General features: G+C 35.9%; 1 protein-coding gene across 4 annotated transcripts in view; it reads right to left on the bottom strand.

The window, feature by feature from the left end:
• Positions 1–1,067: 1,067 nt before the first annotated feature.
• The window catches only part of AFTPH (aftiphilin), a 76,700-nt gene continuing 60,884 nt past the window's right edge, over positions 1,068–16,883 (bottom strand). For 3 of the 4 annotated variants that reach the window (XM_010863315.1, XM_010863316.1, XM_010863314.1), the window contains exons 7-9: positions 15,010–15,070; positions 9,312–9,435; positions 1,068–2,207 (exon numbers count right to left, since the gene is read on the bottom strand). In XM_010863315.1, coding sequence (XP_010861617.1) covers positions 2,060–2,207; positions 9,312–9,435; positions 15,010–15,070 — 333 coding nt within the window. In that variant the 3' untranslated portion in view covers positions 1,068–2,059. Of the gene's footprint in view, positions 2,208–9,311; positions 9,436–13,403; positions 13,488–15,009; positions 15,071–16,883 lie in introns of all 4 variants that reach the window. The other variant, XM_010863317.1, reaches the window with a different exon arrangement.

The following is a 16,883-nucleotide window of genomic DNA, read 5'->3' as shown; positions in this document are numbered from 1 at the left end:
AATTATAGCACAGTAACTTAAGTGATCCTGTTTCCTGTGACTGCTTCTTGAATCTACTGGGACCACAGGGGCCTTTATAGATTTTGTGAACTATGCTCTATCGTTTATTGATGGTTTCCTCATGTGATAAATGTTTTACATTTATTATTTAATACATCAACCCCACAGGTAGGTGGTATCATTCCCATTTTTAAAGACAGTGGAACTATGGCTCAGAGAAGTTGATTAACTTTTTCATGGTATCACAGCTAATAAATGGGCTCTGAATTTAGGCTGATGAAAGCTACCATTATACTTTAGTTGTAATGGACTGTATAAGCAGCCCTTCAGCTTCAACTTACTGAAACAAGTAAAAGTCTGCTGAGGAATACTTTTATCCTTCCATTCAGAAGGTCCACCGGGCACTGATAACTTGTGATTATTCTGAAGGGAAGCCTTCTCTGAAAAAAAAAAAGTTGGGGGAAATGGCAGGAGATGGACTGGATAAGCATCGTTGCTTCAGGCCTTACTTAATTTACACTCCAGCAACTGTTGCAATGGCCCGTGTAATAACCTGGCAACACAGGAATCTCTGTCAATGACAGAGGTACAGAAGAGTTCCAATGGAACACTCCCGTAGCCGATGAGGTGGACTACTGTTGGGCTGATTGCCTGCTTCTAATGAAATGGGTCATGTGACTTTGCTAAAGCAACACCTAATCTAGTAACAATATTTTAAAAGTGCTTTTGAGAAATTTTCTGCTCACCTTAGTTTCATGCATATATTTTCTTAGGAAGAAAAAAAATTCCCTATACATCCCTATTTAACTTCACCAGTTCTGCCAAAGATACATTATCATGAATCATGGAAATTTCTTGTATGCTCTCATGTTCTACATAAAAACAGCTTAGCTATTTAAAGGGTTGTTTCAAATTCTTATGGGTGAGAATCTAATTCTTCTTGGTTTTAATAAAGTGAAAGCCCTACCAAATGATTTTCTCTGGATTGAAATACATTAATATGAAATAAAACTTAATGTCCAAATTCATGACATTTTCCTTTAGATACCAAAGTACAGACACCAGGCTAAATTTCTTTTATTTTATTTTTGTGTAAGCTAAAAGGAAATTTACACACTGAAATCTCAAAAGACCTTAGGCATGCACATTAACCTTGTTAGAGGTTCTTCTACATGTCTTTCTTTTTTCCATAGGAATTTCCCCAAACATTTAAAACCCATAGTTTTTACTGTATATACAGCCTAAACCATAGCAATCTATGATTATGTCATTTTACACTGTGCAAAATCCTCAAAAAATAGTGGTACAATAGAACAAAAAAAATCAGTAACAAGTAAATTTCATTGTAAGACATTCATGTAATTTGGTCCTTCTCCAAACCAAACTGATTTAAAACACACACAATCTCTTTAAACCCCTTCAATCAAGTTCTGACAATGATCCATACCCTATAACAAAAGACCAATCAAAGCAAGTACCTTGCAAAAGGTCAAACAGCAATAGGCCAGATTGAAAAGATTAAAAAAGAGCACAAAAATGATAACAAAAGCCAGACCTGAAACAAACCCACCACACATAAAATTAAAAAAAAAAAAAAATTAAACAGGGACTTGGAGCTTATTTATGATAGCAAAAGTAATTCAATATACAATATGGAAAATTAATGGGACATTCAATGAAATCTGAAAAGGCTGAAGGGGATTTCATAGACAGTGGAGATTTGGGTTTTTAATTTTCATTTTTTATTTCAAAAGTTGTGTAAGAAGGACACCACCAGTGTATTTCACAAAGACATAAATGTATACACCCCAGCAACACAAAAAGAATAAATCTTCAAAAATGTTCACCCCCGATTATTTACATTTGTTTCTAATATAAATTTATGACTTCAGTATGTAAATAAATATACATTACTATGTATACCTTTCTAGTGCGGCTTACCAACAAATCAGCTGAACTTTTAATTTTTTTTTTTTTTTAATTAGAGCAGGTATGCTTTTGATGGTAGGGAAGGGCTGGAGGGAAGGAAAAGCAATTGAAACTGTCCAGATCACATCAGTTATCCATCTGCCTTCTCTTGGGAGCTTGTGGAAGGTGTCAAGGTGGTCGGGAACATCAACACCTTGGCATGCATGAACGTTAGGTCAGGAAGGCTGGCGATCACCTTGATGGCTTCTTCACTCAGGTGCTCTTCTCTTCTCGGTTTCCTGTTGACAAATGAAGAAAGACAAGTGTCTTAAAGTGACTTTAGCTATGGGCCAAATGGGAGAAAATCCACTCTCAAAGCAGACAGCAACCTGTGGGGACCTGAGTATCTTCTCCTCTGCCAGACCCTGAACCTCATCATACCTTGGTGTTGAGTGCTTTCTGTGCCCGAGGTGAAATTTCTTCTGAAAACTCACACCGTATTTATGTATGTTCATTACAGTTAGACATGCCTAACTGTGCCCGTGTACAGCTCACAGCTCTATTTAAGGTTAGAAGAATCTACCCAGGCGTACTTTTAAAATGCTAGGGACTTCCCTGGTGGCCCCGTGGTAAGACTCTGAGCATCCACTGCAGGGGGGCATAGGTTTGATCCCTGGCTGGGGAATTAACATCCCGCATACTGTGCAGCGCAGCCAAAAATAAAAAACAGTTACCAAGAAGAAACATAATGCTGAAGCCCTAGTAAACTCCACCTGATTAGATGTCCCCCTCCCCACTGAGAAACTACCAGTTATCTCAACATAAAGTATGTCTGGCACAAGCCCTCATTAAGTAATTTTCACCTCAGGTGAAACCCCAAAGGGGAATTCCAGGACAGAAAGCCCTCAGCTCAAAAACACCCAGCCTCTGCTCCACTGGGATACAGATGGTTGGTCCAAAGCCTGCAGCACTAGGACCAGCTGCTGAGGCCAAGAATGCACCCAGGCAGGAAGGACTCAGGGAGAGGGGAGTCTCGAAATCTGATGGGTCCTGTAGATGAAATGCCCCTAGTATAAGAAATGAGCAGTGTGGGACCCAGGACAGAGAGGAAGAGCTCCTGCTGACCTGGGTCCTTCAGTGTGCTACAGAAAATGCCAACCGAGTCTCAACTGTGGCTCACATTGAGCACAGGACTGTAATTCAACCTTTATTTTTTCTAGGATGTTAAATACACTGAAAGAATAGTTGCAGTCATAATGATATTAATTTTAGATCAAAGTTCGTTTAAAACTGTTGACTCTACAAGGCTCAGTTCTCTTTATGGTACTCTATTAGGTGGGACACAAGTCATTTCTTCCACTTAAAATTTTTCTTTGTCCTTAGGATGTGGTGAAGGAAGTCAGGAGATGAAACAAGAAAGGAAAGATAGATGCAAGCCTTTAATACCTGCACTTTTCTGTTGTAATCACATTTGAGTTCAGGCTGAAACAAAAATATTTTACAGAACAACTGAAAAAACCAAACATCAGACTTTTAGGACTGGTCTTCCAATATGAAGGTCAGCTTCAGGCACACTGAAACCATCAGCAGATCAACCTCAGTTCTAGGGTTTCTCAGAAGAATAGAATTAACACTCCAAATTCTTTCTGATTAAAATCTACATTTTTAATGGCATTTAAATCACAGAAAAACTATGAAGTGGATGGGAAACTATCTGCGTTATTCCAAAATGAAACCAGAGAGGCTGGTGCACTTCTTAGTCTCAGAGTGAACAGCTGGAAAGCTCCAAGGGAAAGGGCAGCCTCTCACCAGTAGTCGATCTCAGCATCACTCACAATAGGGTCAAAATGACATTGTGTCTTCTGATGTGACACAGCACCTGTGATGTCTTCCAGCCAAAATGTTTTACTTGAATCCATCAAACCTTTAGACAGAATATCCAGTTGATAGGAAATAAGGGAAATGGAGGAACATTTGAAAACTACTTGAAGGAAGCAAATGGACAAATCCAGAGGTTGGGATGTCCTCTAGGACACATGGACTGATCTTTTCAACCAGCGAGTGTGGTTACACTGAGAAGCCAACAGGAGGGATGGAGGTAGATATACTAGGTTGAAAGTGACCTAGCCCTAACAGTTAAGTACAAAAGTCCTAGACTAGATTTTGATCTGGAGAAAGAAGAGAGAAAGGACACTCTTGGGAATTTGAATACATACAGCCTGAGTGTTAGATGAAATGAAAATTGACTGAAATCGACAGATGGAGACCACTGACTACAAGAGTAGGCTCAATTTGTATAGACTATAAAATCTCATTTTTGGTTAAAACAACTGTATGTGTATATTTGCAAAAATAAAGATCTGAAAGAACTGAACTAGGGAGTTATAGTGATATGACTGGTAAGAATGTGATACTTTAATTAAAAACATTTTGTCTGTATTTTCTTTCTATTCTTACTGCTTTTGTAAAGATAAAAAGGTATTAAAAACAGTAATAAGTAAAATCGCACTTAAATGCACTTCCTCATTTGTGGAGTGCAGCTGGGGTGTGGGGAAGGAGAGCAAAGACGTTTTCACCCAAGGAATGGTTGGTAAAGATTATTCTAGAGTTTCTACCAATTGCCTTCTTTCAGAGGCACTACTTGAAGGCTATCTGAAGTTGGATTTAAAAATAAGAGAAAGTTTACATAGTTGACATATTTTGTGCATTTATCTGTAGTCACTAAGGAATTGATGTGCTCTAGTTTTCTTACAATATAAGAAAGAAGAAAATGCTTGAGAATTTGAAAATAAAATGTTACATCGTGGCCTTTCCCCAAGAGGCAGAGGCAATGACCTATTTTTGATTTATATTCTCCCAAGATTTATCCTTTTGGCCAATGCAATACAATTAAGGGTCTAGAAATAAACCCATACAATTATGGTTAAACTGATTTTCAACAAGAGAGAAACTGGGAAAAAACAGTCTTTTCCACAACTATTGCTGGTATAACTGCATATTCATGTGCCAAAGAATGAAGTTGGATCCCTACCTTACATCATATTCAAAAATTAATTCAAAATGGATCAAAGAACTAAATGTAGGAGTTTAAATTATGAAACACTTACGAGGAAAGTTAGCGCAACACTTCCTGACCTTGAAGTAGGCAATGGTTTCCTAGACATGGCATCTAAGGTACAAGCAATGAAATACACATACATGTATATATGTACATATATAAATATCTATACAGGGCTTCATCAAATTAAGAAACTTTTGTGTTTCATAGGACACTAACCAAGGAAGTGAAAAAACAGCCTACAGAATGAGAGAAAACATTTGCAAATCATACCTGATAAAGGTCAAGTATCCAGAAGAACTCTTACAACAACAAAAATGTCCTTTAAGAAGAGACACAACTGTTCAACAAGCACCTGAAAAAATGCTCAATTTCACTGGCCATCAGGGAAACGTGAGTCAAAATGCCAATGAGATGTCACTTCATACCCACTGGGATGGTTATAACCAGAAAGTCAGACAATAACAAGCCTTGTGAGAATGTAGAGACATTGGAACTCTCAAACATTATTAGTGGGGATGTAAAATGGGGCCACTGCTTTGGAAAACAGTTTGGTAGTTCTTCAAAAAATTAAGTGTAGCATAACCATGTAACACAGCAGTTCCACCAACAAGAAAACTGAAAGCATTTGTCCACACAAAAACTTGTACATGAATGTTCATGGCAGCACTACTTATAACAATCAAAAGGTGAACACAACTCAAATGTACATTAATTGATTAATGGATAAGCAAAATGTGGTACAGCCATACAATGGAATACTAGGCAGCCATAAAATGGAATGGAAAGTACCAAAATATGCAACAATATGGCTAGCTTGAAAATATTATGCTAAGTGAAAGAAGTCAGACACAAAAGGCTATACAATGTATTATTCCATTAGTATGAAATAACCAGAATATGAAAATCCATAGACATAGAAGGCAGATTAATGCTGCCAGGAGCTAGAAAAAGTAGAATATAGGGAGTGACTGCTAATGGGTATGGGGTTTCTTTTAGGGATGATACAAATGTTCTGGAATTAGATCGTCGTAATGGTTGCACAGTGACAGACTTTATTTTCTTAGGCTCCAAAATCACTGCAGATGGTGATTGGAGCCATGAAATTAAAAGATGCTTGCTCTTTGGAAGAAAAGCTATGACAAACCTAGACAACGTATTAAAAACCAGAGATAATACTTTGCCGACTGTCTTTACCGTCCGTCTAGTCAAAGCTTTGGTTTTTCCAGGAGTCATGTATGGATGTCAGAGCTGGACCATAAAGAAGGCTGAGCACTGAAGAATTGATGCTTTTGAACTATGGCACTTGGACTACATACAAGGAGATCAAACCAGTCAATCCTAAAGGAAATCAATCCTGAATATTCACTGGAGGGACTGATGCTGAGGCTGAAGCTCCAATACTGTGGCCACCTAATGTGAAGAGCTGACTCACTGAAAAAGACCTTGATGCTGGGAAAGACTGAAGTCGGGAGAAGAAAGGGATGACAGGATGAGATGGCTGGATGGCATCACCGGCTCAATGGACACGAGTTTGAGCAAACTCTGCGAGATGGTGAAGGACAGGAAAGCCTGGCATGTGCAGTCCATGCGGTTGCAAAGAGTTGGACATGACTGAGCAACTCAACAATAACAATGGTCGCACAACCTTGCAAATACACTAAAAGCTACTGAATCGTATACTTGAGGAGGGTGGATTTCATAGTATGTGAATACATGTCAATTAAAAGGTCAAAAAAAAAGAACAAAAAAACCATGTATGCCTTTTGGCAACTAGTCCTTTGGCTTATATAAGCTTCAGCTAAAAGTCTGTGGCTATTAACTAGCTGCTACACACTGATTAAGATTAGGAAGTAATTTTTCTCTGTATTAGAAAAGGTAAGCTAGAAGATGGAACTATTTTAAAACTTGAGAACTTCCATTTCTTTAAAAAGTAAGTCACTTTCACAACCTATGTTTAGAAAGAGAAGAGCACATGTATTTTCTCTTACGTATATGCAAAGGCGTTTGAAAAGAGTATGGAATGTTGTTTGCTATATGGCAAATTCCCTCTACCTAGACCACTGTTTCTTAACCCTTCCTCACACTACAGTTCCTCAATGCTTTTTCACTGTGTCTTCTGTGTACTGACAAAAGCCAATATTTTGCTGGGGTGTACGCTTCAAATTTTGTTTTAATCAAAAACAAAAAATGAAACAAAACCTAAAAGTAACAAAGACACTTAAAAAATTCTGTTGCAACTATGTCACCACCCTCTCTCTTCCCTGTACAACTGAGATTCACTCATGGGGACGTTTTACAGTATTACCTTCTAATAGTAAGACCTGTGAATATTTGCACTTCTCACCATTTTCAAATAGTTAATTCCTCAAAACAGAAAATTCAAAGGTGGCAACTTGTTTTCCTTTCAATTTATTGTGTTTTAAATGTGAAGCTGGACAGGTATTAGTGACCAATTCAGTTACGGCACTAACCCCAAGATGCACGCTATAGTTTCAGTTCATCCCATAACAGTACAGAATAAGAGAAAAAAATGAAAATAACTTAAAGTTATTTAAGTTGGAAGAGTGGAAGAGTGCCTTAGTGTACAGAATGTTTCAAGGGTGAGCTGAAAAGTTAGGAAAGCAAGCAGGTTAACTATGTGGCTTAGAGCTCCTCCTAATGGCACAAACAGTGAATTCTCACCACAGAGACCTTCAACATTACTACCGTTCACTCAGTGAGACTGCAGAGGAAACACCAGGACTGCCCTTAGAAAAGGCTGTACACAAAGCAGCAGGACAAAGCCCAAATGATAAAAAGAGCATCGCTTGTTTGCTTGTTTTTAAAGTCATTAGCCTCTAGCTAACATATATAGAAAAAATGGATGAGAAATTTGTGTAATAAGAACATTAAGTTGAAAATACAACTTATTTGGAAAGAGAAAAAATTAGAAAGCAAGCAAAAAATCCACACTAGCTTGATAGGAGGCTTAACTGTGCCAGGTAATGTTACCACAAAGAAATGAGCGACGAGAACGAGGGAGAGAATCTGTGGCTAAGCAAGAATGAGCAGACTACAAACCCATTCCTGGGAAGAGTTCAGGGCAGCCTTGCTTACAAAACATATAATAATGGATTTTCTTAATTATGAACATTAAGTGTATTAATAACAATAGCGATTGAATGGATACTTCAGCACACAATACAGTTTAAAAGGCCATGTGAAAATTCAAGCCAAAGTGTTAAGACAGGTAAGCATTTATTATTCACAAAGAAAAGGGTTAGTTTTTAAATGGATATTTTTCTACAGAAGAATTGATTTAAAAGATAAATCAGAATTTGACATGTGAATGGAATGTATTTACCCAGGAGAAAGTGCTATAATATCTCTGCCTAACTGGGCAAAGGTAAATATTTCCACTTTTTTTTTTTTGGCTACACCATGCAGCATGTGGGATCTTAGCTCCTCAAACAGGGACTGAACCCGTACCCCCCCACCTTGGAAGCGTGGAGTCTTAACCACTGGACTGCAAGAAGGGTCCCAATATTTTATTTTAAAATGTTGATGAATCACAGATTTGGGACAGCAGAGTTGGTATCCCAATCAACACTGGTATTTGCTCTTGCAGTAGAGATTACCTTCATAACCATTCCTTTATAATGATTACCTTCTTATTAGAAACTGCCTTATTCTATGGCTAACATGTCAAAGCAGCGGGTTATTTCAGAGCTTAATTATGTAAAACTAAAGGTTTTTTGAATCCTACACACAAGCCCACATGAGATTCCTGGTATCTGAGAAAACTGCTTTTCTAAAGGTCATGAACCTAAGGGGATCCCAGAAGGCTTGTTAAAAAACAAGGCTTCAGGACCTAAATCAAAGGTGCCACACGTCAGCAAATATTCAGAAAACAAAACAGTGGCTGTGCCCTTCTCTCTTAGCCTGGAGGTGAAAGGATTAGCTTACATGACTCTGGGATTATCAAACTCGGACCCCAAAGATGATCACCGCAGTAGTTAGGAAAGAAAAGGAGGAGCATTTGTGCAGTGGTTTTATGATCTCAATTCTTTAATCAGACTCTTCTTTTGTTACAAAGTTAGGTATAGGCGTAGGGAAAGAGAAAAAGACCACATCTGTCAGCCCTTTCCAGTCTCTCGTGAAATAGCTCTCCTCTTGTAAATTCATAATTAAATGTAACTTGATACTATTTTCTAGAATTGGGCATCCATTGCATTTATATAAATGTAAAGTGAATTTTTAATACAGTATATTGAAATACCACCAACTTATATGCTTTCCCATCTGGGCTACTTTGTTCAAACATAGAATTCAAAATTAGGGTGTAATGAACACTAGCTTTTACCTGGTAGATGTGCTTGTCTTCTCTACTGTGGACATGAGTCTCGCAAATGCATCAGTCACTTTGAGGCTTGAGGTGGAGATTTCCAGCTTAGAAGTTGTTAATTCATACAACTCTGGATCCACACCTTATAGTACAAAATGATAGTCAGTGATGGTGCGCTGCAATGGCTTACTCAATTAGCCACAATCCAAGATGCAAAAGGCAATTATTCTGTAAACATCTGAGTCTTTATAAGTACAACACATCTTTAGAACACTGTAACACTTTATTTATTTCTTAAATTATAAATTCCACTTTTCAGAGTTTCTATAAAGTAGGAAAACACTTTCAAAATTCCACTTTGGTATAAATATAGCCTTAATTAATCTAACATTTATGTAGCAGATATCATTCAAATACTTCTAAAAAAAAAACTGTCTGCTATAGGAAACTCCCTAAGCACTGGATTAGTCTGTGATACGAAAGTTAACAATCTTTTACAAATAGAATGCACAATGATTTGTTGCACAATATGACACCTCAGTTTTTAAATGGACTGATTTAACAGTTTTTGAACTTCCATTTTCCCTTATCTCCATGACCATTTTTCGTCCGTGTTTTCACTCATATCCCCAAATTTGGAAGTTAATGTAAAGTCTCACATACACTAAATGATTTGGTTAATTTAAATACATTCTGACTATCTGAGGACATGAAATATTATCCAAAGAATTAAATTATTACTAAAGAAAAGTTATATATCACAATGTTCTTCTTTAGGTAAGAAGAGGGGAGGTAAAATGTTTTCAGAAAAAGTGAATAAAACAGCTACTTTTGAACAAAATGAAAATCATCTCAAGGGTTAATTATACTCCTAAAGTTTCACAGCTGAATCTAGTGGCTAACAGTTCAAATATCTTCTTGGAAAAATTCAAAATGAAGCTGAGTTCATTAGGATTAGGTTTATTGTAAAAGTCTAGTAAAATCCTTCCCGTCTGACTTCCTTAAAATACACATACATATTTTAAAACTTCCTTGAATATTAATTTATATAAAATATGATGACTACAAAAAAACAAGTAACAAGTATTTTCAACTCATGCTAAGCTTAGGAAAATAAAGACAATCAGACAAAAATTTTTTAATTATACTCTTTCTTTGATTTCAGCAAATTCAGTAGTTTTGAATAGAAAAGCAGATTTTAAGTACAAATGTCTTATAGTTTCATCAATCTCTACTTATTATTTCTTTAAAAAGAAGATCAGCAGATAAAATTATATATAATAGAGTCATATATTGATGCTCACAAGTTTTCTCCTTTTAGGGTATTTTCAAGGTTAAGAAGAAAATCAGGAACTGCTTTCTATGAACCAGCTTTGTAGCTGACTAGCAGATATAAACACAGATCTCAGATGTTTACAGAAATTACACCAGCAAAAGCGGCTTTCACAGTTACCATGTCCAACAAGGGAGGAAGGCTATAGAAAATGTTGACTCTCCCAAGTTCTTAATAGTTCATTAAGGTACAGTTTCAAAATATACTTTAAAAGCCCCTTTCTTTGTATTTCTATAATAAGCATAAATATGCAGCTAAAATGCAAAAATTTACAGATGCTTGTAAAGCAGGACCAGATGAACCCAAAGCACCTCCTTCCTCTACTGTGAAAGGTTCTATTCCAAGTAACCACAAAATTTAGGTAGATGGTGAATGCATAATGCAGAATAAACAACTGCAATCTGACTGGCAACAGGAAAGTGCTAGAGAAAATTTAGTTGGGTTTGTAAAATACTGGCCACTTAGCTGTCAAACAGGAAAGTGGGAGATTGAAAAAAAACAACAAAACAAAACCCAAATCAACCTCCCTCAGCCCTCCAAAACCATTATCACCAAAAAAAAAAGTACTATGGCTCTATTTTTCAAAACCAAGATAACTACACAAAAAACCGGAGAGTAAATTTTTTTTAATGGAAAAAGATTCTTTTTTTTTTTTTTAAACAGAACCTTAATGAGGCATAGTTCAGTTACAGAAATAAAGCTAGCCAACCAAGTTCTATGCCAACCTCCTAAGTCTCAAACACAAAATAAACAACTGCAAGCTAAGACAAAATGACTTTCCCAGAAACAAGTCAGAAAAAGTACAAGCAAGTGGTGAAATGGAATACTCAGGAAAGTGTTTACACCTACAGCTTGATGGAAGTTTTAACAAAACCCAGTAGCAATAAAACAAGTCTAAGCATATTTATAGTAATCAGGTTTACACAGAGGCTAGAGCATATTGATGAAAAAATGGAACAAAAATATTTAAGAGGTTCCGAAGTAAGGATCACAATCGACCATGCTAATTTCACTTCCATTACAGCTCTAAACCTCGGAAACTGCTTGTTCTTCTCTAAGCTGTGTATGTATACTGAACCTGGTTATCAAGTCATTTCTGTACTTCTTTATTTGGTCAGATTATTTGTGCTCTTATGGATGATTTTTAACTGAGTTTGAAATGTAACCAAAAGTTAAATTTAAACCAGGTTTTTAGGCATCCAAAAATAGTGACCTCATTTAAGTTATCATACAGTTCATGACAAAACAAAGCTGAGAGCAAATTAAAAATAGGAGCTTGGTTGGTGATGGACAGGGAGGCCTGGTGTGCTGCGGTTCATGGGGTCGCAAAGAGTCGGACACGACTGAGCGACTGAACTGAACTGACTTCATTCTTGGGATTATTGTAATAAGGAAACTGATACACAAGTGTTTTGGTTCCCCTACCCGCCATTAAGTATTAAAAACTACTCAGGTCATTTCACAGCTCACATGTATTTAGAAGTAATTTAAACAGTGAAATACCATACTGAAGTTAAAACCAGACACAGATTAGTTTCTTATATGCTTGTAAAATCTTGGAAACAATGAAAATGATAACCAGGGGATTAGATTTGAGGAATCCATTCATTCTACAAAATGGCCTTGGAACATCCTTATAATACAATCATATTTCCATAACCAGACTTGGAGATGGGTATCCTGGGTCCCAGCCTCACCCTTAGCTGACTATTCTCTTAGCCTCCCCCATTTTCCATTATAGCTCCTGAACTGCTACAAGTGGGTGGCAGGGTTATCTAGTTGAACAGAACAAAACCAGCAAATTCTCAGGAACCAGGCTGGCTATCTACCTGATCCTAGCGGGGACTGAGAGGGACCCTCACTATGCATTCTGGGCATCAGCATCTACAGGGCACTCTTACAGCCGTCTGGTGATCAAAAGGCGTGATTACCAGAGCACAAGTAGGGATGAGAGAGAGTCATTAAAATCATATTAAATAAAATATAAACATAAAAATGCCATTGTATTTTAATTTTTTATTCAGTTAGAAAATGACAAAGTACATTAGTCCTTGGGTCAATGAACTGAACTTCTGCCAGGCTGAACATTAACAGGCACTCCAATAAGTTTTAATTTCTAGCTTTTAGTATCTCACAGCAATTATTTTCTACTATCACCTTTAACATTTTTTTTTCCCTCCATGGAAAACTAACAGTAAGCTTTCTATTCAAGAGCTACATAAAAACAGTAATAATTCTATGTGGGACTATATAACTAAGTGCTAGACTCCAACATTTTGGAACCTAATTATACATTTAGCAGTGCTAATAAATAACTAATTGAATGCCAGAATCTGTAAAGGTTCTATTATCACAGACACTATAATGTCACTGTGTACTAAAATATTCTCATATATCTAAAGTTGTATTTTTTCAAATGGCTTTGTAGAATATGCTTTAAAAAATAAGCATATAAAAGATCACATTTTCTATTTACAGGGGAAAAAAAAAACCACCCTGCCTTTAACTGTGTAAAGGACATTAGGGCTGTTTTATATCTAGAAACTACTTTCAGCTCTGACTATTACACCCTGACAAACCTTTTCTTAAAATACATTTTTCATATAAGTCACTTGTTATAGTCAGATACTAGAAAATAACAGTAGAATAGATGAAAGAAACGTATTAGAAAGACATTACAGAGAATACAATCTGTTTCCTTGTTTATAGGAAAGTCAAGTGATGTGGTCATGCTTTTAGTAAATATACTAGAATTGTGGTTTTAACACTCTGCTGACCTGGGATTGTGGTGCTGCTGCTAGAGCTACTGTCATCCACGGGCCCAAAGAAATCAAGGTTCAGAAGAGTGGAACCTCCACTAGCTTGAAATTCAGTGACCGTGTTGGTAGGCAGCCACACAGAAGGTAAGCCAAGGGAGGAGGGGTTATGTGTAAAAAGGGGTAAGACACACACTTGAACATGCAGGTTATAATTAGTAGTCATTACACATTTTAAAATCAACATTAAAACAATGTGTACAGTATTAGTTTTTCATTGCTAAGGACATTTCTAAAGTAACAGTTTAATTCAATGTACATTTTCTCATGTACAATGTAAAGAATTTAACACTTAGTAAGGTTTTAGTTAGGAGTTCAGTTCTTTCAATTGAAACTTGAAGCCAGACCAGAAAGACCAAGGGGGAAAGTGTACCCGTTAAAGGGAAACAATACTTTAATCTCAACCCAACATTAAATCACTGTACATGCCCAAATCAATCTTTTATGTTAGTAGTGTTGGTTTCTAATGAATGATTTTAAAAGTGACAAAGTTGTCGGTTTCAGGACACACACCAATACATTAACTTAGTTTAAAATAAAATAAGGTGATAGAAATGTCATAACTGCCCTACCCTGATGTGCAACCTCAAGCTGTACTGTTCCCCTTTAACTCTGAAACAGTAATCAGAAATAGTATACATTTTTAAAGAAGTTGTTAATAAAAAGCACGATGATTTGACTGAATAGGACACCAGACAACAGCAAAAGGTGCATCCAGGCTTTCCTTCAGCACTGTTATTCAATTGGATGCTTTCCAGATACCCTAGGATCCCCTACTCTAAGGCAGAGCTGATAAGAGAAACAGGTGTTTCAGACCATGGCTCAAACAACTTATGAAGTATAAGGACTAAGAATAATTGTACTTTAGAGTCCGATTAAAACTTGTGATATCAACACACAGGAAACCTAGGATTTTGTGTTATTAAAAGACCCCACCTTATTAGAATAAGTTAATCCTTCCTCAGGATTTTCTTTTAAAGCTATAGGAAAAACCAATTATTTCTGGAACTACCTACTAGTATTTTGAGCTAAGTTTTAGAAAAGGAGCATGAAAATCATTCATTTTTCATTTGCATACAAGTGCTCTATAAAATATTATTAAGTCTGAAAACTACTTTGAGTCAATAAATATGGATCTATTTGCACATTGTTTTTGGTTAAATAATTGTGCTTTGTGCTTTAAAGCAGCCTCTAGACACAAGACTTGGCATCCAAGAAAATTCCATAAACTAAAACTACAGAAAAATTTTCAAATAAATTGGTCTACCTAAAATGTTATTTAAACTACCTAGATATTTGTGAGAAATAAAGAAGCTTTTCTTTGACTTAAGATAAAAAGAAATTAAAATTTTATCTGGTTACTACTACTTATATATGGACATTAATAATGTTAATAATAGTAACGGCTGGTTTCTTGAGCAATCACTATTCAGAAAGAAAGCCTGAATTTCCAAAGATAAGAAGTTATGTTCAAACAAAAATGGAAATCAGCAGAGAGAAGTCTGTCTGAACTTTGTAGCTTTCTTAACTCTAGCTCTGGCGCTAGAGGCTCTACGGAGAGACGTACCATCTAAAGGGTTAGTAAGGCCACTGCTACTCCAGTCAAACTGGACGGGTGGTAGAGACTCCTAGAGTTGAAAACCAAAAAATCAAAATTAATCAGTATAGGTTGTAGCAACATAAAGAATCCTTAAAAACAGAACAAAACACTATTATAGCAAGATCATTAGGCAATAAAATACCTAAAGACAAAGTTGGGATAATTTACAATTTCAGATGGTTATCTACAAATATTAACACAAACTGAAATTGCAAAATTTATAAGCAGTACAGCTTGTTGACATTAAAAATGGTGTATCTGAGAAATGGAATTATCTTACGTTTTCAAACAGAAGTTTATAGACTGATTCTCTATCAAGATTTCAATCTATTCTCCAATCATAATTTAAACTACTGGCTTGAAAACCTCACTGATCTTTTTTCACTAAAGAGTGATCTATTTTATTTTAAATAATTAACCACTTACAATTTCTTAATAGATAATACAAGGCAACAGAGAAGGTAGCATACTGAATTGGAACCAAGCTGGGTTATTAAGGACTAAGTAACTAGCCGTATAAACATGGATGTTAATTTATTTGGTTTCCTTATATATATACAAATTAAAAAAAAAACTTATAACCTCTAATTTAGAAATTACTTATAATCAGTATTAGAATTTAATTTTTAAAATAATGTACTGAAAAGTAAATTCAGAACTCATTTGAATATTCTACGTTTAAAAACTCTGTTAACTGCCAAACACATAAAGATAAAATAAGCAAATGATAAATATAAGATGGAAGGTAGTACAAAACATTGAAAAAATGATCCATGCTTTAAGAATATTCCTGACAGGGAAAAAAAAATGCATTTTCCTCTTTTATTTTGGGGGTGGTGTTGGCAACACTTATTGAAATAACCTTTTACTAGACTCTTACTATCAACATGGTATCATCTTTTTTTTTTCTGTTTGCTCATTGTAAGGTAGGCACTTATTAAAACTTTATAATCATTTTTTCTCTGTAGACAAAGACACTGTTCCCTGTAGGAAAGGAACGTGAACTGGCTAATTTTGAAAGTCTAACCCTATGGTATTATAATACAATTGCTTTAATAACCAATGACGGGCATGTTACTATAAGCATTTGGTCTCCCCCATATCAAGTCAGGCCTGGAGATATAAACAAAATAAAATACTGGTGATAGTGGCAGCCAGGATGAGAGAGAGGTGGAATGGGGGGTTGGTGAGGGAGACGGAAATGCTGTATCTTGACTGGTGGTGGTCACATGAAAAAATAGCACAGAACTATACACACATATTGAGCAAATGTCATTCTTGGTTTTGATATTATTCTATAATTATGCAAAATGTGATTGTGGGGAAAACTGGTGAAGATACAAGGCACCTCTTCTGTATGATCTTTGCAACTTCCTGTAAATCTATAATTGTTTCAAATAAAATTTTAAAAATCCTGGTGAAAATCTAGTTCATAACCTACCTGCAAGACTGATAAATAACATTTATAAAAGATCTTCTTTAGCTGAGCTCAAAAACAAACAAAAAGCTCTAGGTATTCCAACAGATTCAACTTGTTCTACTTCTCAGTCAGGAAAAAAACCTTTAGAACTATTCAATACTGACTAGATGGACAGAACTCAGATTTATGTAATAACAAAATTTCTGGGTAAAGCGAAGCAAAGCTCTTTCATTAACATGTTTTATCTAAACGATGTCAAGAACCTGTATGATGTCAAGAACCTGTATGTTTTGAAATATTTCAATGATTTTCTGGAATTTTACTTTTCACAGACATGTATGGCATTTTTAAGATACAACCAATATTATAATAATGAGGTACTAAATCATGAATCAAAATTTAGTGGAATTGAGACGGATGA

The sequence above is a fragment of the Bison bison genome, unplaced genomic scaffold (assembly GCF_000754665.1).
Source record: "Bison bison bison isolate TAMUID 2011002044 unplaced genomic scaffold, Bison_UMD1.0 scf7180017864489, whole genome shotgun sequence".
NCBI classification, from domain to species: domain Eukaryota; kingdom Metazoa; phylum Chordata; class Mammalia; order Artiodactyla; family Bovidae; genus Bison; species Bison bison.
Note: the sequence above shows the minus strand (reverse complement) of the source record. Positions and strands in the feature narration are given on the sequence as shown.